Source organism: Acomys russatus, chromosome 3 (genome assembly GCF_903995435.1).
Source record: "Acomys russatus chromosome 3, mAcoRus1.1, whole genome shotgun sequence".
Classification (NCBI taxonomy): domain Eukaryota; kingdom Metazoa; phylum Chordata; class Mammalia; order Rodentia; family Muridae; genus Acomys; species Acomys russatus.
In genome coordinates, this window is record NC_067139.1 from 81,543,003 (window position 1) to 81,568,687 (window position 25,685).

The 25,685-nt window shown below is 47.8% G+C and overlaps 1 protein-coding gene across 1 annotated transcript; it reads right to left on the reverse strand.

The window, feature by feature from the left end:
* Positions 1 to 1,336: 1,336 nt before the first annotated feature.
* On the reverse strand, positions 1,337 to 1,787 carry Rnase13 (ribonuclease A family member 13 (inactive)). The gene has a single exon (XM_051143398.1). The coding sequence runs from the start codon at positions 1,785 to 1,787 to the stop codon at positions 1,338 to 1,340; it is 450 nt and encodes a 149-aa protein (XP_050999355.1). The 3' UTR covers position 1,337.
* Positions 1,788 to 25,685: the final 23,898 nt, after the last annotated feature.

The following is a 25,685-nucleotide window of genomic DNA, read 5'->3' on the forward strand; positions in this document are numbered from 1 at the left end:
AGTCCTTGACTTGACACACCCCGATGATCATTCATCAGGCCCTTGAACGTGTCTCCTAACTTCCTCATCGGATAGAACCCCAAGTTTTGTTGGGAGATAAATAGAAGCCAGGAAGGGAATCCTGACACCCATTACAAAACAAAAATCTGTCTTCAGGCTGGGCAAAGAGAGAATCTTTTTGTTTGATTGGTTGGTTGGTTTTGGAGCCAGGAGTATCACTCTGCAGCATTGGCTGGTCCTAGAGGCCTGGAACTCTAGACCAGGCTGGCCTTGAACTCACAGAGATCAGCTTGCCTCTGCCCCCCAGTTGCTGGCGTTAAAGGCTTTGACCTGTCCCCACTTCCGCTATCATGCCCACAGAACAGAGACATTTCCAGCTGCTAAGTAGGTATGAAGGATGATCAGAGATGGCTGGTCACCAGGACACCAGAAGCAGAGAAGGGAATCAAATCATGACTGACTTGAATGTGTTTTTAACTTTTTATTTTGAGATTATTACCGATTCACAAGAAATCAGTATAGAAAGGGGCCCATGGACCTTAGGCCCAGTTTCCCCAAATGGTTTTGACACTTTCCATGGCTGGGGCTGGGGCTGCATCCTCATCTGCCACCTGAGTGAAACAGACTTCCCAGAGTCTGGGAAATGTTGGGTAGAGATAAAGGAGAGAGGGAATCAGGGAACCTTGGGAAAAAACAGAAAAGACAATTTGAAATTCTAGTGGGCAAAGGCGAGAGAGGAATGGAAGGCAGAGGTCGGGGGTGGGGGGAAGGTAGGCAACATGGCTAACAGTGGCTAGCAGAGTGGGGAAAACACCACCAGGCGCCTGGTGGGGAAGGAGAGGTTATGTAGGAAGGAAGGGGAAATCACAGAGAAGTGCAGGCTGGGGACAGAGATGGCTTTGAGGAAGTGAGACAAAATGGGCCCAAGGGTCATAGGGAGGCTCTTATTGCTGGAGTGTGGCAGGAATTATAAGGCAAACTGTGGGGAGCTTGCCGAGGGCGGGTGGGTGGAGTGGGGGGAGACTAACACTAAAAACAGGGATAGGGAGAGATACTGGAGCTGGGTGCCTGTTGCCATGGTGTGAGCTGGGGCCTGGGCCTCCATCCAGAAGTCGGGATCTGGCGCAGTAGCTAGGCAAGCCCTGCCAGCTGGACATCATCAGCTTCTTGGGTGGGTTTTACTGTCACTGGGAGAGGGAGGTTCATGGTGGGGGTGATGAGAAGGTGAAAAGAGCCTGAAGGAGGGAGGGTCTCTGCCAGACTCAGACTTTGGGAACAGGCTTTGGGGTACCATGTAAAGGTCTGGACTAGGTGGGACTGGTGGGGCAATTAAGTCCCTAGTAGAGGCCAACGATGTCTATTGGCTCAGCATCGTACTTGCGGGAGCAGAGCAAGTACAGTCTCTGGTTGGTCAGGGTGCTGTTGTAGCTACAGCTGGTTGGTGGCTGTTTAGGGTCTATGGTGCAGACTGTGATCGGGAAGGAGTTCTGAGTGAGGGTACAGTATTCATTGTAGTTTTCACAGAAGCTCTTGCTGTGTTTGCAGAACTTCTGGATGTCTTCCCAGGGCGCATGTACCACATAGTGGATCTTAGGGCAATGCCAGTCCTTCAGTCGGCCTCTCACGTAGGCCATGAGGCCATTACAGTATCCGTGGAAACCCTTCAGGTAGTTAACCTTGGGGTAGTCAACATGTAAAGTGCGGAAGTTCTTGATCGCGGTCTGCATTGTGATGCCTATCACCAGGGTTGGTTGGAGGAAAAGGAGCCAGGCCACATCTGGTGCCATGGCTTCTGCTGTCAGAGTTAAGGAAATTAGAGGCGCGTTAGGCCTAGAGTGTCTGCGCACCCTTCCCCGGCTTTCCACATGTGCCCCCCCCCCATCCTCTAAGAACTGATCAGTACTGAACACATTCTGGCACTCCAGAAAGATGAGGAGGCACTTGCTCAAAGCGACCCCTGCGACCAGCTATCCACAGCCAACCCTCCCGCCTTGGTTCACCACCAACTCTCAGCCTCACCCAGTCCTTGGGCTGCTGCTGGTCCTTGGTGAAAGATGCTTCTGGATGCTCCCTGCTTCCTGGCACTCCTTACCATAGATATAGAAGGATTGGAGAGCAAGGCTGCTTGGGCGGTCCCTGACAGCTTCGCAGGAAGAAACTGATGACACTGGGGGGGGGGGGGGGGGGGAAGGGGAGGAACTTGTCTTGCCTAAGACCACTTACAGCGTAGAGGTGGGATGAGACTAAAAATGTTTCTGGATAAAGACCAGGCTGGAAGGAGCGAGTGTTCCCTGGGTGTGAGAAGCCCTGTGCTAAGTGGTTAGACAGGCAGGAGGAAGGAGACATCGCTGTCTGGTCTCCTAGATCGTGTCCTCAGAACACTTAGTTCCAACCTCCTGGCCAGAAATCCCGACGTTCCCGGGCCTTCTTTGATGTTGGCTCTGGCCCACTGGTCCTGCTTTTGGCAAAATGGGAAGGAAAGAACCATCTTTTTTTTTTTTTTTCTCTGAAGAACAAAGAGTTTACCTTTGATCAAGGGTCCACGAACGCCTTATCCCACCTAAAAGCCCCGGGGGCCTTGTACACAGGCACCTCCGCCAAAGTAATAAGCTGAGAACAGAGAGCCTCCGGGACTTCCCACAGTCCTCCTCCTCCTCCTCAGTGCCCAGCTGATTGTGCCAACACCCTGCACCCGTGACTCAGGGCCCTGGGTTCAGAGCTCTGCTGGGAATCTCCGCCCGCTGACTCTGAAGCTCCAAGCCTGGCAGGTTGGCTCTGATATTCTGATTATCTGAGACTTGAGAGAATGTGAGCCACCTGGCTTGATCAGATTCTCGGAACCGGCTAGTCTGTGGTAGCGTGTCCTGCTGTGGAAAGGGCTAAGTTCCTCAGCTTCTTATCACCCATCTGCATCTTCATCAAAGTCAACAAGCTGGCTTCAAGGGACCTGCCAGCTCTAACCCTTGATCCCACAGGCCTGTCAGCCTTGTGTCCCTGCAGCTATTCGCCACCTTTGTACATTCGGGGACTTTATTTGTGACAGGCTCTCACTGTGTATCCCAGGCTGGCCTCAAATTCATTGTCCTCCTGTCCTCAGCCTCTTGAGTGCTGAAAAAAGTTATGTATCACCCTGCTCAGCTCCTTGCTGGGCTTGCTCTTAGGAGAATCTTTTCACCTTCAGCAGCAGAAGAGGGGGTCAGAAGGCAGACCCAGGAGTTCTGGGGTTCACTGTGGGGCTCAAATAAAGGAGTTGGCCTCAGAGACATATTGGTAGTCTCTCTGTGGAGCCTTGTTTGCAGCCTCCTCTAGACTTTCTCTATCTGGCTGCACAAACTAGAGTCCCAAATTAAATGTGTTCTCCCCTCAAACATAATTCTCTTGTGTCTTTGTCTTTATTTTCCTGTGGCTATAATAAAAAGCTTTGACAAGAGCAACTCAAGGGAGAAGGGTTTGTTCTAGCTCACGTATCTAGGGGACCCCATCAGGGTGGGGAAACCACGGCAGCTGGTCACATGGAAGCCGCGGTCAGGAAGCAGATGTGAATGAACACTTGCAGCTCACCTCCTTTTCCCCATTCCCACAAAAGCCCAGGGTCCCAGTCAGGAGACAGCGCTGCCCACAGTGCCTGGGTTTTCCCACCTCAGTTATTGCCGTCAGGACTGGGCCCCAAAGGCATGCACAGAATTGCATCTCCCAGGGGGCTCCATCCAGGTTCTATTAAGTTGACCTAGCACTAACCATCACGGTTGTGTGCTTCCTCGGCTTTCTGTGATGGGCTCCTTCACCTCCCTAACCATCAGCCACAAGTCATCATGGTGAATGTCAAGACTTGCGTCCTGGTCCATAGTTTATATGGCATGCACCATCTCTGACTTTCCCAAGCTCCTGGTTTATCTGCTCATGAGGAACGCATGATATTCCTCATAGTGGCATTAGGGCTCATTACAATGTAAATCCCAAGCCCTTGCCCAGTGCCTGGCTCATGGTGAGTTCTTAGTATGCAATGAGTCCTTAAGTCACGCAGCCCTCAGGATCTGGTTTGAGACTCTTCCCCAAATCAGTCTCTCCCATGCTCAGCCTCTCCTCTTACCTGGACACCGCACACTTAACTCCACTAAATCTCAGTATCTTTCACTCAGCTAGTCCCCATGGGGCTGGAGAGATGGCTCAGTGGTTAAGAGCACTGGCTGCTGACCCAGAGGACTCAAGTCAGTTCCCAGTACTCACATGGTGGCTCACAACCAACTGTAACTCCAGTTCTAAGGGATCAAGTACACTCTTCTGAACTCTGTGTGTACCAGGAAGGAAGATGACATACACACATTTGTGCAGGCCGAACACTTGTACACATTAACAAAAAGAATTTTTTTTTTTATTTAATTGCCTGTTTTGCTCTTTGCAACAGTTTCATGTTTCTTATACTTTATAATCCAGTCAGCATCACACAGGATGTCAGACTCATTATCTCTCTCTTGTCTGGATCTGCACTTACATCCCTGCCAGCTTCCCACCTTGTAGGGCACCCTAAACCCACGCCCTGATGCCACCGCCTCTACCCAGAACGCTGCTGGTGCGTCCCCTTGACCTCTTGCCCCCATTTAATCCATAGCTAAGGTCACATGAAGACAGCCCTGAGGTCTCACTCAGAAGTCTCTGCACACTCCAGACAAGTGAGGATAAATTCAGAGAGGCAAGTTGCTGTCCTTCAGGCTGCAGGGTGGTGCCCTGGCCTGGCTGATTGAACTCGTGCTTTGAGGACATCAACCACAAAGTCTGTGAGCCCAGTTTCCCCACATGCCGCCACACCCCCCGGTCCCTCCGAGCTGCAGTTGGAGCTCTTTATGAACCTCTGCATCTCTCACCGCTCTCTCGTCCCTCCACCCACTACCTCACCTGTGCACACAAGATTCTAGGACCAAAAAAAAAAGAGCACTTTAGAGAGGAAGGGTTCATTTAATGGCTGTTGTCTCATCTTCTGTAAGAATGAGACAACACCTTAGTTCAGAAGGCTGGGAGAATGGTGTGGTACAGTAAATATAAAAATGCCTTTTAATTACTAAACTTTACATAACAGGGAACTGTAAACACCTTTCCTGGGTTCTATGTTAATTCGTTTTTTGTCTCTGATGAGATTTGAGAGCCGCGCTAATATTACTACAGCATAAAGATATGTGTTTGGAAGGCAGTTTAGTATGTCCATTTAGCAAAATTAGTAGTCAGGTCTCTCCTAGGGTCTGTGACTCCCCAGAGTTGGTTCTTGGCCAAGTTTACAGAACCAGGCAGGGGCTCCATCCTGTGGAGCAGGTCTTCAATACGATCAGAAGGCTGTTGATTGCAGCCATGACATTCATGTCACTATTGACCAGTGGGCATATCTTACCAGGCTGATCACAGTTGTCATTTGTAGGGTCCACAGCTGGGCTAGACTTCTATGACTTTTTTCCTCTCCCGTGATGCTTTATACCACCTTTCAGCACTATAAATAACAGCTAGCCAATAGGAATAGATCCTGCAGATCAGAACCAGGTTGATTTCTCCATGCCCTACGATCCAAGTATGTGGTATCTTTAGCAGTATTGTTTGGAGGCTCTATTCCACTGCCCCGCCTCCTGTACCACACACTGTACTTAGGTTTATAGCATTCTGCCATTTTGTACAAGCTATGAAAGAACTACTGGGTTTTTTTTGGGGGGTGGGTTTTTGTTTTTTGTTTGTTTGCTGGTTGGTTGGTTTTGTTTTATTTACTTATTTTCTTGGTTGTTCAAGACAGGGTTTCTCTATGTTGTCTGTCCTGGACTCGCTTTGTAGACCAGGCTGGCCTCGAGTGCTGGGACTAAAGGTGTGTGCCAACCAGCTCGGCCAAAAGAACTAATGTTAATGGATGATTGACAGTTTAAGTTAGAGGAAAACAGCAAATATGTATAAAAACAACCGAAGACTCCAGAAGGAAAATTGTATTTTATTATTATTCCTTTAAGGCATCGTCTCTCTGTTATGCTATCTCTGGATGTACTGGAACTAGCTATATAAACCAGGCTGGCCTTGAACTCACAGAAATCAACCTGCCTCTGCCTCCCAAGTGCATGCACCCCCCATGCCAGGCATAATTTCTTTATTTCTTCTTTTTTTAGGTTTTCTTTTTGAAGTGTGTGTGTGTGTGTGTGTGTGTGTGTGTGTGTGTGTGTGTGTGTACGCGCATGCGTGCATATAGGTATGGACCCACATGTCCCCTTGGAGGTCAAAGGTATAAAACCTCCTGGAGCTGAGTTATAGGCAGTTGTAAATCCTCTGATATGGCTGCTGGGAACTGAACTCAGGTCCTCTGGAAGAGTACCAAGTGCTCTTCCCCCCAGCCCCCAAAATTATATTTCTCGAAGTCAGTCGATAAGATAGGAATGCAGAGAAGAGAAAGACGTTATCTCTGCCAGCAGGAGATGCAGCCCAGTTGGTAGCATCTTCCCCTAGAAGACAAAGCTTGAGGTTCCATGCTGAGCACTGGTTGCCGTGGGACACACCTGAAATCCCAGCACTAAGGAGGTGGAAGCAGGAGGATCACGAGTTCAAGACTACCCTCAGCTACATAGCAAGTTCCAAGCTAGCCTGGGTTACATCAAACCCTGGCTCAAAAACAACAGCAGCAACCAATCTGAATAGAGAGGATCAAGACAGCTTTCCTGAGGAGCATGTGGCTGTCCTAGGACCCTGGGACTGGTCTTGCTGGGCAGTTAGAATTTAAGTGGAGTGAAGAAATATCATGAAAATTATATCTGCCTGTGGCTAAAACACTAAACGGGAGAAAACTCAGAGGTAGAGTTAAAAGGCCAGATGATTGTAGGCCTGAGTATGGGCTAAGGAGCGTATCCCGGATATAGCAAGGAATGTGGAACTAGAAAGGGTTTAGAGTACAGATCAACCGATAAGCCCCTCACCGCCTCTCTCCGTCTCTCTCCGTCTCTCTCTCTCTTTCTCTCTCTCTCTCTCTCTCTCTCTCTCTCTCTCTCTCTCTCTCTCTCTCTCTCCCGCCACCCCCCCCCCCATGTCCTGGCTTGTCTAAAGGTCTGGGAGCCAAGGATTCTAACCTTTGGTCAGGGCTGCCTCCTCCAAACCCACAGCTGTTCCAGGAAAGGCCATGGGAATTCAAAGACCTGAAGAGAGTCCCACAGCTGACCCCAGCTTTGCAGGGTTTCACTTTCTCCAAATATAAAAACCGAGCCTATTACCCTTATTTATGCAAGGTCTACATGAGGCACACAGAACTTGGATCGTGGCTCTTGTCTGGAGGGAAACACTCTCCCATGGGCTTTCCATTGGTATCTAGAGGGTGTGTGGAACTCCGGAAGAAAGGCTTGGCTCTGAAGGGTGGGCAGTAATCCAGGCCCAGCCTCTGTCTCCCCATCCCCCTTGCTCACTCCCCCCCCACCCCAGGCTAGAGGAAGCAACAGCTGCTGTCCTGTGAGGAACACAACCTGGCACTGATGGAATTTTCACAACACCCACACCCCAACTTTAACACCACACATACAGACACATGCATGCGCACACTCATGGGCGCCTGTGAGCAGAAGGACGGAGGAAGGGCAGGGAAAACGCTGGGCCAACAGCAAGGACTGGTGAGAGAGAAATGAGGAGCCCAGAGTGAATGCTTTCCTCCTCCGATCATCTCCTGCTCTGCTTTCTTAACATTTCTCTCTTTCCTCGTCTTCTCCTCCTTTTGCCTTGAGGGCAGTGAGTATAAAGTGGCAAAATTGTCTTACCAAGTACAGATTGAATAGTTTATGCTAACAAAATAGAATGCAAATAACAGAGGCCAAAGTTTCCACCTGAACTGTACAGACTATAGGTTTCAACTTTCCTACTCAAGTTTTTGTGTGCAAACTTGAAACTCCGCTCCTTTTCCCTTTGACTGAGACAGGCGAGCCTTGTTTACCTCATTTGAAGGCAGTAGGCAGGCAGCCTTACGGAAAGCCCAGGATAATAGAGTTAGGACCAAGTAGGATACTAAAATGACAGAAAAATGCAGCACAGTTTAGGTCATGGCTCAGAAGCATCACAGTTTGGGAGATGGGCTTGCAAAGGACTCTAAGCTGAGAGTTTTAATGAGCTTTCAGCCCCCTGCCCCCTCCGCCCACTCTAGTCCACATTTCCAGGGGCAAGACTGGACTGAGCTGGCATAAATTTGGTCCACGGCCTGCTTTAAAACATGGGTTCAAGCCGGGCCTCGTGGCGCACACCTGTAATCCCAATTTTCGGGAGGCAAAGGCAGACGGATCTCTGTGGGTTCGAGGCCAGCCTGGTCTACAAGGCTACACAGAGAAACCCTGTCTCGGAAAAACCAAAAACCAAAACCAAACCAAACCAACAAACAAAAAACCACCATGGGTTCCGGAGCCGAGGCAACGCTCAGTGGGTAAAGGCATTTGTCACCAAGCATGACAACCTGAGCTCAGTCCCTGGCACCACATGGTGGAACAGCAGTACTTATCTTCTGATCTTATCACCTCGTAACTTTCTCTCCATCTGCTTCTGCTCCCTTTCTCTCTTTCTCCATTTCTGCCTCTCTCTCTCTCTCTCTCTCTCTCTCTCTCTCTCTATATCTATATATATATATATATATATATATATATATATACACACACACACATACATATACACACACACATATATGTATATATGTATGTATGTATGTGTATATATATATATATATTTCTCCTCCCTCTCTCTTCTCAATAAATAAAACAAAATGTGGATTCCGTTTGTGTACTCACGCCTCTGTGTGTGTGTACGTGCATGTGTGTGTGTGTGTGTGTGTGTGTGTGTGTGTGTGTGTGTGTGTGCGTGCCTGTGTATCTACAGCACTACGGTATAATACTCTAGAAGTTCTGACACCTTAAAGAAGTGAACAGCTCTCTGCAGTGCCAACGCCCCAGGGAGAACACAGAGTGGCCTGTGTGAACTTGTCCTTGGTACTGTCTTGCCATCTAGTGGCCTTGCCGTTCTCCAGCACCACTTGTTCTTGCAGAAATCCATCCTTGCCCACCACTGTGCTGTCTGCCAAAAGTGACCTCTCCCTTGGTCTCAAAACATACTCCACCTTCCTTGGTCAAAATCTCAACTCCTGTGGGGAGACAGAAGGAGAGTGAATATGGTCTAAATACACTGTGTGCATGCATTCTCAACGGATTTAGAAAAGTATATTTTTTAAAAATTCTAATTTTGCTGAGTACAGTGGCACATGCCTGTAATCCCAGCACTCAGGGAGGCAGAGGCAGGCAGATCTCTGCGAGTTCAAGGCCAGCATAGTCCACAAAGTGAGTCCAGGACAGGCAAGGCTACACAGAGAAACCCTATCTCAAAACAAACAAACAAACAATCCTAACTTCGGGACCAAAATACAAACTACCTAATCAACATGGATCGTGTGAGTTGTCTACAGCTATAATCCACGTGTTAGGTGGCCTTTTAAACAGGTCCTTTACTACTCAGAGTGAAGCCACAGCCTCTCTTGTGGTCCCTAAGGTCTCCTGTGACTGACTCTATGAATGCCTGTGCATTTGCTCCCATCACACCATGCACCTTGCTGTTCCTTCAGCACCTGAGGCCTCTGTGCTTTAAGGGTTTTGCAGTGCTGTGCTCTCAACCAGGAGGGTCCAGACAAGCACAAATTTGTTCTTTCAGCTTTATCTCTGTCCTAAGTCACCTGCTTAATGATCTACTCAAAAATCTCTGCCTAAGCCAAGCATGGTGGTGCACGCCTTTAATCCAGCACTCGGGAGGCAGAGGCAGGTGGATCTCTGTGAATTCAAGGCCAGCCTGGTCTACAAAGTAAGTCCAGGACAGCCAAGGCTACACAGAGAAACCCTGTCTTAAAAACAATACACACACAAAAAAAATTTTTTTTCTACCCACCCTATCCTATTCTACCTTTTTTTTCTCAGCAATTATCACTTTGAGCAAAGTTATATGTATTTTTATTCTCTTCCTAGTGTAGTGTAAGCTCTGTAAAGATTGGGATTTTTTTTTTTTTTTTTTTTTGGTCTTATTCTTGGTTACATATTGAGTATACCACTGGCACAGAATAGTTGCTCTTTATAATGTGTTCATTGCTGCGGGGAGGGGAGGAGGGGGCGGGGTAGGGGTGGGTGTGGGTGTGGACCAATCTTGAGATCGTTTATTCACATGTGAGCTCTGAAAACATAAATAGCATTCACCTCTTTTCCAGGTGCTCCCATCCTGATGGAGATGCTTCTTGCCCCTGAGCACCTCCTTTCAAGTTCACAGGAACCCCAAAGCAACACAAACACAAGCTGTCACCACCACAGGAGCAGGAAATACAAAATGAAGGAAGGCTGAGGGCAGGTGCTGATAGCACTTCAAATGTAAACACTTGGGTAATGTTTAAGCTCTGCAGCTTTCTATAAAATAGGAAAGGCCAGAGAAAGAAAAGGAGGGGCTAGCTGCCGTCTCTTGGTAAAGGAAGGTGGCCTTGGTCTGTACCTGGAACTGGAGAGGCTTGGGAAGATGAATTTTGGAAGAGCCGAGCCCTTGAGGAAGGCACTGGGGATGGTGAGTGATGGTTCAGCCCTGTCTCTTGCGTCCTCCAAGTCCTCCAAGAGACAAGTGCTGCTAAGAGACTTACCTGGATGATAAGAAACTGTGCAAACTAACTTTTTCGACTTCCCTGTCTGTACCACAAGTCAGAGAAAAAGCACCACAGCGATTGCCTCTACTCCACAAAATGAGTCAGAGGTATAACAATAATGCAATGGTATTGTCTATTACCCACCCTAGCTCCCAAATAATTGGCACAGAGGCCTCGTAAGTTACTCAACAGGCTGTAAGCACTATAACTGGGCAGGTTCTAACCCAACTGTGCTAGTCCAGCTACTTTTCACCTGCCGCCTAGTCTCATCCTGGCCACCACTCCTGCTCATTCTCTGTCCTCATGGCGACTTCCCATGGCGACCTCCACAACTCTCTACCTCCTTCTTCCTTTCTTTTTCCTCTGGTCCCTACCTGCGACCTCCTGACTGGGAACGGAAGTCCTACCTCCTGTCCTTTCTGCCCAGCTATAGGCTAATCAGCTTCTTTATTAACCAATCAGAGATGATGGAGAATAATTTTTGCACAACATTGAGACAGGAGATTCTTCATGGAAAGGGCAAGGCCTACATCTGGATGGCAACCAGGTCTTGGAGCCCAGAAACCAGCATCTGAATACACCAGGCCCAGGAACCAGCATCTGAAAATATGGGGCCCAGAAACCAGCATCTGAATACATGGGGCCCAGGAACCAGCATCTGAATACACGGGGCCCAGCAACCAGCATCTGAATACACGGGACCCAGCAACCAGCATCTGAACACACGGGACCCAGAAACCAGCATCTGAACACACGGGACCCAGAAACCAGCATCTGAACACACGGGACCCAGAAACCAGCATCTGAACACACGGGACCCAGAAACCAGCATCTGAATACTCAGGGCCCAGAAACCAGCATCTGAATACACGGGACCCAGAAACCAGCATCTGAACACACGGGACCCAGAAACCAGCATCTGAACACACGGGACCCAGAAACCAGCATCTGAATACTCGGGGCCCAGAAACCAGCATCTGAATACACGGGACCCAGAAACCAGCATCTGAACACACGGGACCCAGAAACCAGCATCTGAACACACGGGACCCAGAAACCAGCATCTGAATACACGGGACCCAGAAACCAGCATCTGAACACATGGAACCCAGAAACCAGCATCTGAATACACGGTGCACCAGACCATCCCCCAACCTAGAGGTACATGTAGAAGAAGATTAAGGTTAATGTCAACTCTCTCTAAAATCCAGTTGACTCCTGTGTCAAATGGTTTAATAAGAGTCACTAAAGCCATGTGGCCAGGGTCCAAATACAATATAGTTTTGAATGTGAGGATTTGAGATTCCTTATTACTGAATATGCTTACTCAGGCCCATTAGCTCCATGCATCCACTTACTGAAGACATGTAAATAGAGAGGCACGGAGCTGGCTCATCTCCTGATAGATGCACTGCTCCCCAGCCTTCCCCGAGTCATGCAGCATAGCTCATGCCTGCCTGTAAGGAGTTGGGCAGCACGCACAGGTCCTCAAAGGACTGCCAGAGCAGCTAAGCTGGCTGCATCCCCAGACCCTTGAACCAGTCATGGCACAGGGACTGAAAGAGATGAAGACAGGCAAGGAGGCAAGTGAGGACAGAGGGCAGAGAAGGAGAGGTTCTGACCAGAAGAGGCGTAGTCATGTCAGTAATAAGATGGACAGAGGAGGAACATCTTTAGGGCACGAGAACACTCATGTGAGAGGAAGAGTGTGGACGAGAGGAGAGTGATAGTGAGGATAGAAGACAGAAATGGAGAAGAGACGGTAAAACACAGACTTAGGACATAGGGAGCCCAAGGGCGTCTCATCTGCCCAGCTTGGGTCTAAACCCCTGACAAGAGACAATGAGAGAATGAAGAAAGGACAGACACATACAGAAGAGCTGGGGTCAGGTGCACTGTGTGCACTCTGATGGAGCAACCATCTAGTACCTCTGCCACAGCAAGCCAAACCCCAGCACACTTCTTAGGTGCAGCACAGGGGAGGGTGTCTTAAGTTACCTTTTTGTTGCTACAACAATGAAACCAAGGCAAAAATTTTTTTTTTCATTTTTTTGAGACAGGGTTTCTCTGTCCTCGGCTGGTTGGCTGTCCTAGACTTGCTCTGTAGACCATGCCAGCCTCGAACTCACAGAGATCCGCCTGCCTCTGCCTCCCTGAGTGCTGGGATTACAGGCATTTGCCACCACGGCTGGCTGCAACTTATTTTTTAAAACACATTTAATTGGGCTTACTGTTTCAGAGGGTTGAAGTCCATGATGTCAAGTGAAGGCACAGCAACAGGAATAGCAAGGGTTCTCATCCTAATCCAAAAGCCGGAGGCACAGAGAACACGCACTAACAGGGAATAGTGTGGGCTCTTTGAAACCTCAGAGCCTAGTGACATAAATCCCACAACAAGGTCACTGTCTTAGTTACTCTTCTATTGCTGTGAAGAGACACCATGACCCAAATAATGCTTATGAAAGAAAGCATTTCACTGGAGGAATTGCTTCATTACAGCGTTAGAGGGCTAGCCTGTGACCATCATGATGTGAAGCAAAGAGGCATGACACTGAAACAGTGGTTGAGGGTTTTTTTTTTTTTAAACAGGGTTTCTCTACATAGTCCTGACTAACCTTGAACTCAACTGTTTAGGCCAGGCTGTCCTGAATTCACAGAGATCCACCTGCCTCTGCCTCCCCAATGTTGTAATTAAACAAGTGGACCACCATATCTGGCCCAGTAGCTGAAGACTTTACACCCTTATCTGTAGGCATTAGAAAGACACTAGAAGCCAAGCAAGGTAGTGCACACCTTTAATCCCAGCACTCAGGAGGCAGAGGCAAGGAGATCTCTGTGAGTTTGAGGCCAGTCTGGTCTACAAAGAGAGACCAAGACAGCCAGGGCTCTGTGTAACAGAGAAACTCTGTCTCAAAAAACTGAAAGAAAGAAAGAAAAGAAGAGAAAGAAAGAAAGGAGGGAAGGAAGGAAGGAAGGGAGGGAGGGAGGAAGGAAGGAAAGGAGGAAGGAAAAAAGAAAAAGAAAGATACCATGCCTTGCATGGCCTTTTGAAATCTCAAAGCTTACCCTTAGTAGCCCGCCTGCTCCAACACTGTCACAACTACTCTAACAAGGCCACACCTCCGAATCCTTTCCAAACAGTTCCACTCACTGGGGACCAAGCATTCAAACAAGAGCCCATGGTGGCCCATGGTCTCATTCCACTGCCTGGCCCCATGGCCTTGTAGCTGCATCACAACGCAAAATTCATTCAGCCCACCTTAAAAAGTCCCCATAGTCTCCCAGTCTCGACACTGTTCAAAAGCCTAAGGTCTCTTTTGGGTCTGAAAGCAATTTATTAACTGTAGACCCTCATAAAATAAAAAAGCAGATCACATACTTCCAACATACTGTGGCACAGAGTATGCGCTACCATTCCAAAAGGGGGGAAACAGTGCCTAGGGGTGAAATGATGGGTCAACGGGGGGTGGGGGGAGGCTGAAACCCACAGGGCAAACTCCTAATTCCGTCTTAGACTGATTGTTCACTCTCCCACTCCTCCCAGCTTTGTGGACTGCAACACTTCTCTCTCCTGAGCTGGTCCCACACACTGAATGCAAGGATCCCATGCCAGCTCTGGCAACTCCAACATCTTGGGGTCTCCCACACAACCTAGGATTCCCCTTCAGAACTACATGAAATGGCCTCTCTAAGCCACCAAGCAGGTGGCCAGATACCTGGCTTCAGTGGCATTCCTTAACTGTAGAAGAAGATGGCACAACCCTTTTCCTATATCTTTGTGGATTCTAAGTCCAGAACCACATGGCCAAGCTGTCAAGTTCTTCTGGCTGTTGAGGTTGGGACTTGGGGTTGGGACTTAGGGTGGGGACTTGGGATGGGGACTTAGGGTGGGGACTTGGGGTGGAGACTTGGGGTTGGGACATGGGGTTGGGACTTGGAGTGGGGACTTGGGGTGGGAACTTAGAGTGGGGACTTGGGGTTGGGACTTGGGGTGGGGACTTGGGGTAGTGATTTGGGGTGAGGACTTGGGGTGGAGACTTGGGGTTGGGACTTGGGGTGGGGACTTGGGGTTGGGACTTGGGTTGGGACTTAGGATGGAGACTTGGGGTGGGGACTTGGCGTTGGGACTTGGGGTGGGAACTGGGGTTGGGACTTGGAGTTGGGACTTGGGGTTGGGACTTAGGGTGGAGACTTGGGGTGGGGACTTGGCATTGGGACTTGGGGTGGGAACGTGGGGTTGGGGCTTGGAGTTGGGACTTGGGGTTGGGACTTGGGGTGGAAACTTGGGGTTGGGGCTTGGAGTTGGGACTTGGGGTGGGAACTTGGAGGGGACTTGGCCCCCTCCTTGCCTTGCATTTGCATAAGCTCTCCTTTACTCCTTTCACAGATTGTAGGGTTCTCTGGTGCTGTTTTGTCCTGAGGGTGTCACCCCCCTTTGTTCCACTTTGAATCAGGCCTTTCTTTAAATGTCTCACCTCTTTCATAAATGTCTCACCTCTTTCACCATGAGCCTTAGCTCTGACACTGTATTTCATGATGCCCACTATCTCCTCAAATTGCCACATTCTTTTCAAAATGGTCTGTAGGCCACTTACTACTATTCTTGCCCCCTGAAACTTTTAGCACTAAGCCTCCCTAGTCCAAGTCACCCTCCACACCACTCACCTATGCTCCTACTTGGATGGCCCATTAAGCCCAACTTAAAGTGATCAACCACTTTTCTTGTCCAAGGTCCTGAAGTCTTCCATATTTCTCTAAACAACAGCATGGGTAGGTCTGTCACAGGAATACCCCAGTCCCTGCTAACAACCTCTGTCTTTGACACTGTTCTACTGCTATGAAGGGACACCATGACCAAAGATAATTTTTTTTGTTTGGTTGGGGTATTTTTGTTTGTTTGTTTGTTGGTTGGTTGGTTTTGGTTTGGTTTTTTTGAGACAGGGTTTCTCTGTGTAGCTCTGGCTGTCCTGGACTCACTTTGTAGACCAGGCTGGCCTTGAACTCACAGCAATCTGCCTGCCTCTGCCTCTCAAGTGCTGGAATTAATGGCATGCACCACCACGCCTGACTAAGACATTTTTTTCTTAATTAGTGATTAAATATTAATGAGGAAGGGTCCAGTCCAGCCCATTGTGGGTGGAGCCATGCCCTAGCTGGTGGTCCTGGGTTCTATAAGAAAGCAGATTGAGCAAGTCGTCAGGGGTAAGCCAGTAAGTGGCATTGCTCTATGCATCAGCTCCTGCCTCCAGGTGCCTGCCCTGTTTGAGGTCCAGCCATGATCCTTTGATGATGAACAGTGGTATGGGTGTGTAAGCCAAATAAACCCTCTCCTCCTCAAACTGCCTTTGTTCATGGTGTTTTATCACAGCAGTAGTGACTCTGACTAAGATAACTCCCATTATTCTATTTTGCATCAGGCCTCTCTTTAATCTTTTGAACTCTTTATCACAAGAGTTGGCTGGACCAAGTATTCATATACATGAGCTTATGGAGGCCACTGTCATTCAAACTATGACAGTCCATCCCCTGGCCGCTGTAGGCTTGCAGCTATGTTATAGTTGAGAACCCCCAATATCTTCCTGCATCAGTCCTTTCCCAGTGTGGCCACCACCTGCCAGACCCTGGACAGAGCCTGCAAGAATAGCCAGAAGAACTACCACCAACATCAAGAGCTTATGTCCCTGACCACGTGTGAACTCTCCTCAGGGAGGTTCACAAGCTACAGGTGTCATCTGGATGCATTTTTTAAAATTATTTTATTTTATATTATTTTTTAAATTCACTTTACATCCTGGTCGTAGCCCCATTCGTCCTCTCCTCCCATTCTCACACTCCCCCTCTCCCCTCCTGTGCTCCTCAGAAAAGGGGAGCCTCCCTTCCCTTCTATCCCAGGTCATCAAGTCACATCAGGACTAAGTCCATCCTCCTCCCCCAAGGCAGTCCCGGCAGGAGGGAGGGGTCAGAAAGCTGGCATCAGAATCCATATCAGAGACAGCCCCCGCTCCCCTTACTAGAGGACCACATGAAGCCTGAGCTGCCCATTGGCTACACCTGTGTAGGGGGCCTAGGCCCATTCCATGTATGGTCTTTGGTTGGGGCTCAGTCTCAGCAAGCCCCTCTGGTCCCTGGCTGGTTGGTTCTGTGTGTCTTCTTATGGAGCTCCTGTCAATTCCAGGTCCTTTTCTCCTTCCCCCAATTTTCCCTAAGACTTCCTTTACATTACCTAATCTTTGGCTATGAGTTTCAGCATCTATTTTGAACTGCTGCTGGGTTCAGCCTCTTAGAGGTCTACTCTGCTGGGCTCCTTTCTGAAAACATAGCAGAGTATAGTTAATAGTGTCAGGGGTTGGCTCTCCTCCACGGGGTGTGTCTTGGGTTGGGCCAGGCATTGGTTGGACATTCCCTCAATCTCTGCTCTATCTGCTCTTTGGAAATCAATCTGGTGCTTTCTCAGAAAATTGGGAATAGTTCTACCTTAAGACCCAGCTACACCACTCCTGGGCATACACCCAAAAGATGCCCCACCATACAACAAGCACATTTGCTCAATTATGTTCATAGCAGCTTTATTTGTAAAAGCCAGAATCTGGAAACAACCTAGATGTCCCTCAACCAAAGAATGGATAAAGAAACTGTGGTACATTTACACAGTGGAATACTACTCAGTTATTAAAAACAAAGAAATCATGAAATTTGCAGGCAAATGGGTGGAGCTAGAAAAGATCATCCTGAGTGAGGTAACTGAGACCCAGAAAGACATGCATGATTTGTACTCACTTATAAGTAGATTTTAGCCATTTAGTACAGGACTAACATACTACAATGCACAGACCCAAAGAAGATAAGTAACAAGAAAGACCCTAGGGAGGATGCTTAAATTTCACTCGGATGGGAAAATAGAAAAGACAGCCGGTAATGGTAGAAGAGAAGGAACATGGTGGGAGAGGAAGCACAGAGAGAGATGAGGATGAGATCAGACCTGGGTAGAGTAGGGGTGGGAAGACAGAAGGCCTGCAGAAAAACTGTGGGCAGGGTGTCTCTGCGATAAGCTGGAGACCTAAGTCAGGGTAGGATCCTGGGAGAGTGAGAGGCGGGACTCTGGCAGAGACTCCTAGTAGCAGGGGCCATGATGTCTGAAGAGGACACCCTCTAACTAGACAGGACTCCTAGTAAAGAGAGGGGAACACCAGCACACCCACAAAAACTTCCACCCAAACTTACATCTTACACAGTAGCCTTGTCACCCTCCTCAAGAAGAAACTCCGAGAGACTCCCTGCTGGTTCTGGGCACTTGGACCAAGTTCCCTAGGTTTCCAGACTTCTTACTCTTTGGCCAAGTCCTGAACCCACTTCCAGACTCTGCAGTGCCTCTTCTCCTCCAGGGCTCTCTCCTCCCCTCATGTCTTGGGTTCTTTCTGCCACAAGCTGGGGCTGACACTATAGTAACCCACTCTCCAAGGCGTCTTCATATGTATGGTAGGGTGTTTTGTTTTGTTTTGTTTTGCTTTGTTTTCGAGGGGAGGGTTTCAAGACAGGGTTTCTCTGTGTAGCCTTAGCTGTCCTGAGCTCACTTTTGTAGACCAGGTTGGCCTTGAACTCACAGAGCGATCCAACTGCCTCTGCCTCCCAAGTACTGGGATCACAGGCATGCAACACCACGCCCAGTGCTCATATTTTTGTTTATGTTCAGATAACTGCCCAGAACTTTCCAGCTCTACTCACTGGAGGGAGCCAGTGCAGAGAGCCAGGGGCTTATCTCCAGAAGGATGAGCAAACTCGAGGGGGATGGGCTTCCTGCTTCCTGCCTTCAGCATCCTCCCACTCCCCCACCCGCCCCTGCCACCTCTGCTGTATCTTATGAACATATGACAAATGGGAGACGATGGGGGAGGAATGTGCACAATTCTTAGGCAGTGAAGTTTCCATCCCTAAGGTGGACCTTTTCCAGCTCTGGCCTGGTGAGGTGACTTCTGCGGGGGACAGACAGCCAGAAGGAAAGGAGACAAAGAAATTCCGCATCATATTTATCCAGAGCTTCATGCCTTTAGTGAGCCATCCCTACAAATTGTCTAATCCCTGCTAATGTGAACTTGACTGGGGTCACTTGACTCCTCTATGGACGAGGAACCGGATTTCAGAAAGTATAATTTAAAAGGAGTTTTGTCAAAGTGGCAGAACCATGGTGTGAAAATAGGTGCCCTTAACTGCTGTGCTAGCGTACCAGCTGGGCAAGAAACGAAAAACGTTGCAGAGACAGAAGTAGGTAAAAGTTTACTCATAAGAAATGGATCCATAGCTGGGCAATGGTGGCGCACGCCTTTAATCCCAGCACTTGGGAGGCAGAGGCAGGCGGATCACTGTGAGTTCGAGGCCATCCTGGTCTACAAAGTGAGTCCAGGATGGCCAAGGCTACACAGAGAAACCCTGTCTCAAAAAACCAAAAAAAAAAAAAAACCAAAAAAAAAAAAAAAAAAAAAAAGAAATGGATCCATAGCTGGGCAATGGTGGCGCACGCCTTTAATCCCAGCACTTGGGAGGCAGAGGCAGGTGGATCTCTGTGAGTTCGAGGTCAGCCTGGTCTACAGAGTGAATTCCAGTACAGCCAATGATAAACAGAGAAACTTTGTCTCAAAAAAGAAAAGAAGAAGAGGAGGAGGAGAAAGAGAGAGAGAGAGAGAGAGAGAGAGAAAGAGAGAGAGAGAGAAAGAAAGAAAGAAAGAAAGAAAGAAAGAAAGAAAGGGATCCGTAGAGCTGGGGACCCTGTTCAGGCCACTCTTACCTATGTAGGCAAGAAACGTTTTATGAGGTAGGCTGGGATCTTAACTCATTCTTTTTCCCCTCTCCTGGCTGCCCTTCCCCCTTTCTCTAGACTGCTGTGCCAACCGACCTGGCTCCAGGCTGGCTGTGGCTGGATCCCCTTGGCCTGATGGCTAAGGGGAGTGTCCCAGTTTCATTTCTTGAGATCACGTTTCCCTTGACCTTAAGAAACTTCCGTGGCCCACTGCCCGCTTGTCAGAAACAGCCTGGTGAAACTGACAGAGTTTCCTTCCCTCCTGTCACTCTCCCTCCCTGCCTCTCTGCACTGGCAGTTTGCCTGGGCCTACCCTTCCTGTCAGACTGCAGACATTACTTCTCCTCGTGAGTAGAGCTAGAGGGTCCTGCCCAATCATGTGACCATTGCCACGTCTTCTCTCTTTATGTCAGTCCCAGAGTGTCTGGTGCCCACTCTATGGCAAACCAGCCCCACTGTGAGACCCTCCCTCTCTCGCTGAGCATTTTATTCTGCCCCCCTCTCTAATGTACCTCTAGCTGGAGCCAGATGAGCTTTGGAGCTTTGGGGCTGGGCAGAGTGTCATAATCCTGGCTCCTGAACAGTTATTCAGTGTTTCTGCAGGTCAGTTCCTTAAAGCAAAATGAAAACAATCCTACCTACAAGCAGAATTGTAGACAGATTTAGAAATAAAATTTAGGGCCAGGAGGTGGTGGCAGCGGCACACAACTTTAATCCCAACATCCTGGGAACAGAGGTAGGCGAATCTCCAAGTTTGAGGCTAGCTCATCTACAGAGCTAGTTCCAGGACAGCCAGGGCTGTTACACAGGGAAACCCTGTCTCAGAAAAGAAAACAAACAAACGAACAAACAAACAAGGCAAGCAGAAAAGAAAAAGAAATAAAATATAAGAATCTCCAGCCAGGCCCAGGCACCAGAAGGCACCTGATATTGGTGAATGTAATGGTAGCGCTGTCCGTCTTTGGTGAACAACAGATCAAAGTGAGCACCCACCAAGCTTCCCAGGGACTTTGTCCTGTCCTGTGGCTCTGTGGCTTCCCTAGAGGCACATCTGCAGGCTAGTCCTGGCGAGAGAAACAGGATGTGAGAGAACAGGGTAGAGAGTAGGGGAACGTGATTTGGGGCTGTAGTTCAGTGGCGTAGTACTTGCCCTACACATGTGAGAACCTGGTTTTGATCCCAGTTACTGTCTGAAGAGGAAAAAAAAAAGCAAAAGTATTAACGGGGTTGGGGGGGCGGCAGCGGGGAAAGTGACAATTCAAACAGGAAGTGAGGCCAGCAAGTGGGTAAGCAAGCCCTTGAGGCTAGAAAGTAGACACACACTAAACACTTGCAGTCTCTAAAGGCCAAACCACTGAATAAATCACTATCTCCTGAGCCATCATATTGTGACTTGAAGAATACTCACAAATGTAAACTTTTACCCAACATTTTTAATTAATAATTTAGTGCACCTGTGGTCGCCGTACTGGACATTTATGCATTTACTTATCTATGTGTGTGTGCACTACTGGGAACTGAACGTAGACACTTGCACGTGCTGGGCAAGCATTCTGCTACTGAGTCACATTCATTTCCCAGCCCCCACACACTCATTCTAAACAAATGGTTTTGAACTGAGACCCGTAGGAAGGCAAACACTTAGAGGCCCCTGCATTCCAACCTCCCCGCCCCCCCCCCCACTATTGTTTGTATTCTTTATTTGTGAAGTGCTTTTAAAGCTTCCGGGGCAGGGGTGGTATGGCCTGCCCCGCGCACATGTGGAGGTCAGAGGACAAGTTGCAGTAGGTTCTCCCCTTCCACGGTGTGTGTCCCAGAGACTGTGCTCAGGTTGTGGAGCTGAGCCATTTCTGCCCCACTGCCGGTGAGTTCTGACGGAGATGGTAGCGGTCTGGAGGTGGCGGTAGCGGTTTGGAGACAAGCGTCCTCCCCACAAAGAGGCTAAAGTTACCCCTTTAGTGCTTCTTCCCCAAACGAAGCTAATGTCTACTTGGTTTTGTTTTCTGGGGGGAAAAAAAATCAGTCAGGCAGTGGTGGCGCATCCTTTTAATCCCAGCATGTGGGAGGCAGAGGCAGGCGTATCTCTGAATTCGGAGCTAGCCTGGTCTACAGAGTGAGTTCCAGGATAGTCAGGGCTACACAGAGAAAGCTTGTCTCAAAAAGCCAAGCCAATCAAACAACAGGGACAAAAAGAAGTTCTAAAGTAAGTTCGATGGCAGAGTCCTTGGCTACATAGAAGGATGCTGTGCATTTGATAGGTCAGGAAGAAAAAGGAGGAGGAAAAAAACAGGTACAGGGAAAGAAAAGGAGCGTTCTTAAAGTAAACCAAGTGGGCGGAGCCTTTAATCTCAGTACTCAGTCAGATGGAGCGGCTCAAGAGCAGCTGAGAGATCAAGGCTAGCCTGGGCTACACAGTGAGTTCCACCCTGACTCAAAACAGAAACAAAACAGTTTTCAAGAAATTTATATTAGCAGAAGCCTTGGGGAAGAATTACTTAAAAGGAGCGTGGACGCTGTCTGACAGGATGGCAAGGTTCTGTTGTCCTCTAGATGTGTTTACCATGTGGAAACTGTGGACTTAAGTTTTGTGTTCCTCTCTGTGTCTTAAGAGTTATACCTTTCTAGAACCTTCTAAGTGATAGTTTGTGGAGGGTTTTTTTGGGGGTTGTGTTTGTGACAGGGTTTCTCTGTATAGCTTTGGCTGGCCTGGACTCCCTTTGTAGACCAGGCTGGCCTCAAACTCACAGAGATCAACCTACCTCTGCCTCCTGAGTGCTGGGATTACAGGCCTGCACCATTGTGCCCAAACAAGTGATAATTCTTTTTTCTTTTTAAAAAAGATTTATTTGTTTATTTAATCTGTGAGCGCTCCATCTGCATGTACACCTGCATATGAGAAGAGGGCATGAGATTACATTATAGATGGTTGTGAGCCACCATGTGGTTGCTGGGAATTTAACTCAGGACCTCTTGGAAGAACTGATGGTGCTCTTAACCCCTGAGCCATGTCTCTAGCCCCCAAGTGATAGTTCTTAAGGATGATTTTATTTACATGATAATTGTTAAGCAATCAAATCCAATAACTATTGTATAATTAAATCTTAGAATATAGTTTAGTTTATATTCTTTTGTTTTGTATTATTTATTAGATAATACTTTTATTACTTACTGTATTGCAAATAAATACAGTTTTTCTAATATTATATAGCTCACAAAACTTCTCCTAATACTTATCTTCAGTCCTCACCCCCAGACAGGGTTTCTCTGTGTAGCCTTGGCTGTCCTGGAACTGACTTTATAGACCAGGCTGGCCTCGAACTCAGAGATCCACTTGCCTCTGCCTCCTGAGTGCTGGGATCACAGGCGTGCACCACCACACTTGGCTTCCTAATACTTATCTTACTGTCAGTTGATTTTCCTGTTTTTAAATATGTGAAAAATTAACAATCATTTTATAAATACTAGTATGAGTGTTTGTAGCTACTTAGTTATTAAAATTTTTAGAACAAATATGTGTGTGTGTGTATGGATGAGAGAACTTTAACATTTTAAATTTATTTGTGTTTATTTGAGACTGGGCCTAGCTCTGTGTGTAGTTCAGGCTGGCCTGGAACCCCTGTCAATCTTACCTCAGCCTCCCAAATTCTGGGATTACAGGCATGAGCCATCATGCCAGGCTTCACTTTCAACATCTTATAAGTTCATAAAGAAACTTTTCTCCCAGAGATGCACTGAAGATGTGCACCAGTGTTTGGAACGGCCTTGGTATCAGGAGTAAATGTGAGGACTTGACTGATTCTCCTGCCTCAAAACTCGACCTTGACAGGGGCCCATTTGTTCTTATGGTCTTGACCACAGGACAGTTTGGAATGCCAGAAATGACGGGATGGACATCTGACCATGCAGCACCCCAGGTACCAAAAGTGAGCTCCAAGCTGATAACAGCTAAGGCCAATGCCCAGGCTGGTGGGACCCGATGCGTTACTACTTGAACATTAAAGAATGGAGAGTGTGAATTGAAAATTAGAGATAGAGACTGGGGAGTGTAAAGGCATCTTTTATTCTCCTGACGCAGTTGGCAGGCACACATGTGGTGCACATACATACATGCAGTAAGACATCCATAAGCACTCGTACATGTAAAATAAAAAGTAAATCTCCTTTTGGAAAGGCACCCAGACAAAAGCAGGAAAAGCGAGGTTCAAGGTCAGACAAAAAAAAAAAAAAAAAAGATATTAATTCCTCCGAGTAAGTTAATTTCAGGATTGGAAGAATGCATTTAATTTGGGGGAGGAGGGAACACCAACAAATTTTTTTGAGGCAGGGTTTCTCTGTGTAGCCTTGGCCATCCTGGACTCAATTTGTAGTGATCCTCCTGCCTCTGCCTCCCTAAGTGCTGGGATTACAGACGTGTGCCACCACGCCCAGCCACATCTACAATTTTGTTGAGCATACCTGTGATCCTGGTCCTTAGTAGGATCACCATAAATTCAAAGCCACACTAGGCTTTGTGTTGTGAAAACTTCTAGGGGGATATGGAGTGATGTGAAAGCATGTTCACATGTGTGGGTCTGCATGTGGAGGTGAGAGGTCCACACCAGAAAAGCCAGGCACAGATGTCTTCAATACATGCCCAAGATCATACAGGGAGGTCAGGCAAGAACACGGACTCTCTCTCTCTCTCTCTCTCTCTCTCTCTCTCTCTCTTCTCTCTCTCTCTCTCTCTCTCTCTCTGTGTGTGTGTGTGTGTGTGTGTGTGTCTCTCACTAGTCCAGTGATGATGTTTTCAAGCAAGCACTCTATTAGTAATCTTAATGGATCTCAAGCATTTTCCAGTGTCTAACTCACGATACATAGGATTGGCAAAAATCAGCCTGTGAATAGACAGACTCCTGGATCTGAGACAAAAACATATTTATCCAAAGGGGTATTTAATGCCCATGATGCTGAGTCTGTGTACATCCCTGACATTTTGTCGTTCAGGTAGGGGTGTTGGTCCTCAAAGACTTGCCAGTCAGCTGCTCAAGCTCTCTGTGGCCATACCATTGGCTGTTGGAGACATGAAGGACACTCTGCCAGAGTAAAGACCTGCACCTTCATTAGCTGTTCAAAGACAGGGATATATCACAAAGGTCCTGTCTGATAGCACTCCAGGTGAACTCGGGACATCCTGGAGTATCTGATCTTTACTAAGTGTCCACATTTTGATGTTGTTGTTGTTGTTTGATGTGTGTTTATTTGCTGTGGGGGGGTAGATGTGCACAGTTGTGGAAGTCAAAGGACAACTTGCAGCCATCTTAACAAGCCAGCATCCTCATCGAGAGTTGGGTTTTTATGGTCAAGTAGAAGCTACAGAACATCAGCTCCCAGGCTTTTCCTTAAAGTGTAGTAAGGGCAGAAAGGAATTGTTTCAAACTCCTGACAAGTGTGCCTTGACCACCCTGGGTGTTCTCTGAAGTTCCCTTCTTAACTAACACTTGGAAGTAGTTATTATGTGGATAGCACATACATTGTCTTAAAAATCACTCGTTCTAACAGTAGACCAACTGCTCGTTTCTAGACTGTACTGTGGCTCTGAAGGCAAAGGCAGTCGTCTTTAGCAGGTAGTCACTAAAGTTTTGTGAGATAGCAGCCACTATGGTAGGAACTTATTTCTGAACAGATCAGATATATTAACAATAGGAAAAGCTGGGTGTAGGCTTAGATTTTTCACAAAACTATTTAATTTAGGGTTCTTAAATGCCTTTACCTCTCTTCCAACCCCTCCCCCAACCCTAGGTAGGAGAGAAAGAAGGTTAGAAGGAGAAAGGGGGACATAGACCTCTTTAATTCTTCCGGCTGGGTAAGGTCATTGGGGTATTTTGGGGGCAACACTAATCTCAGCTGTCAGGGTATCCAGCAAACCAGCAAACCAGCAAACACAGCAGGCAGTCCTCTGTCAGTCTCCACCAAACCACCGCCCGGTCTCCCTTTAGGCTCTCTTTTTTATGTCCCTCAGAGTCCTTAGAATTCAACTAACTCCAGCTGTCAAAGACCATGCCCCTACAGGAGGCCGTTATCCGCTGTGGACAAACTAAAATCCCACACTTGGGATTAAAACAAAAACATGTTTATATAACATAACCGAGTTTTAAAACAAAACCAAAACTTCCATTACAACTGGGTGAAGTATGTAGGGGCGCTTGTACACCATTTCTGTAACATTTGTTTAAATTTCAAATTATTCTGCCAGCCGGTGTTGTCACACACCTCTAA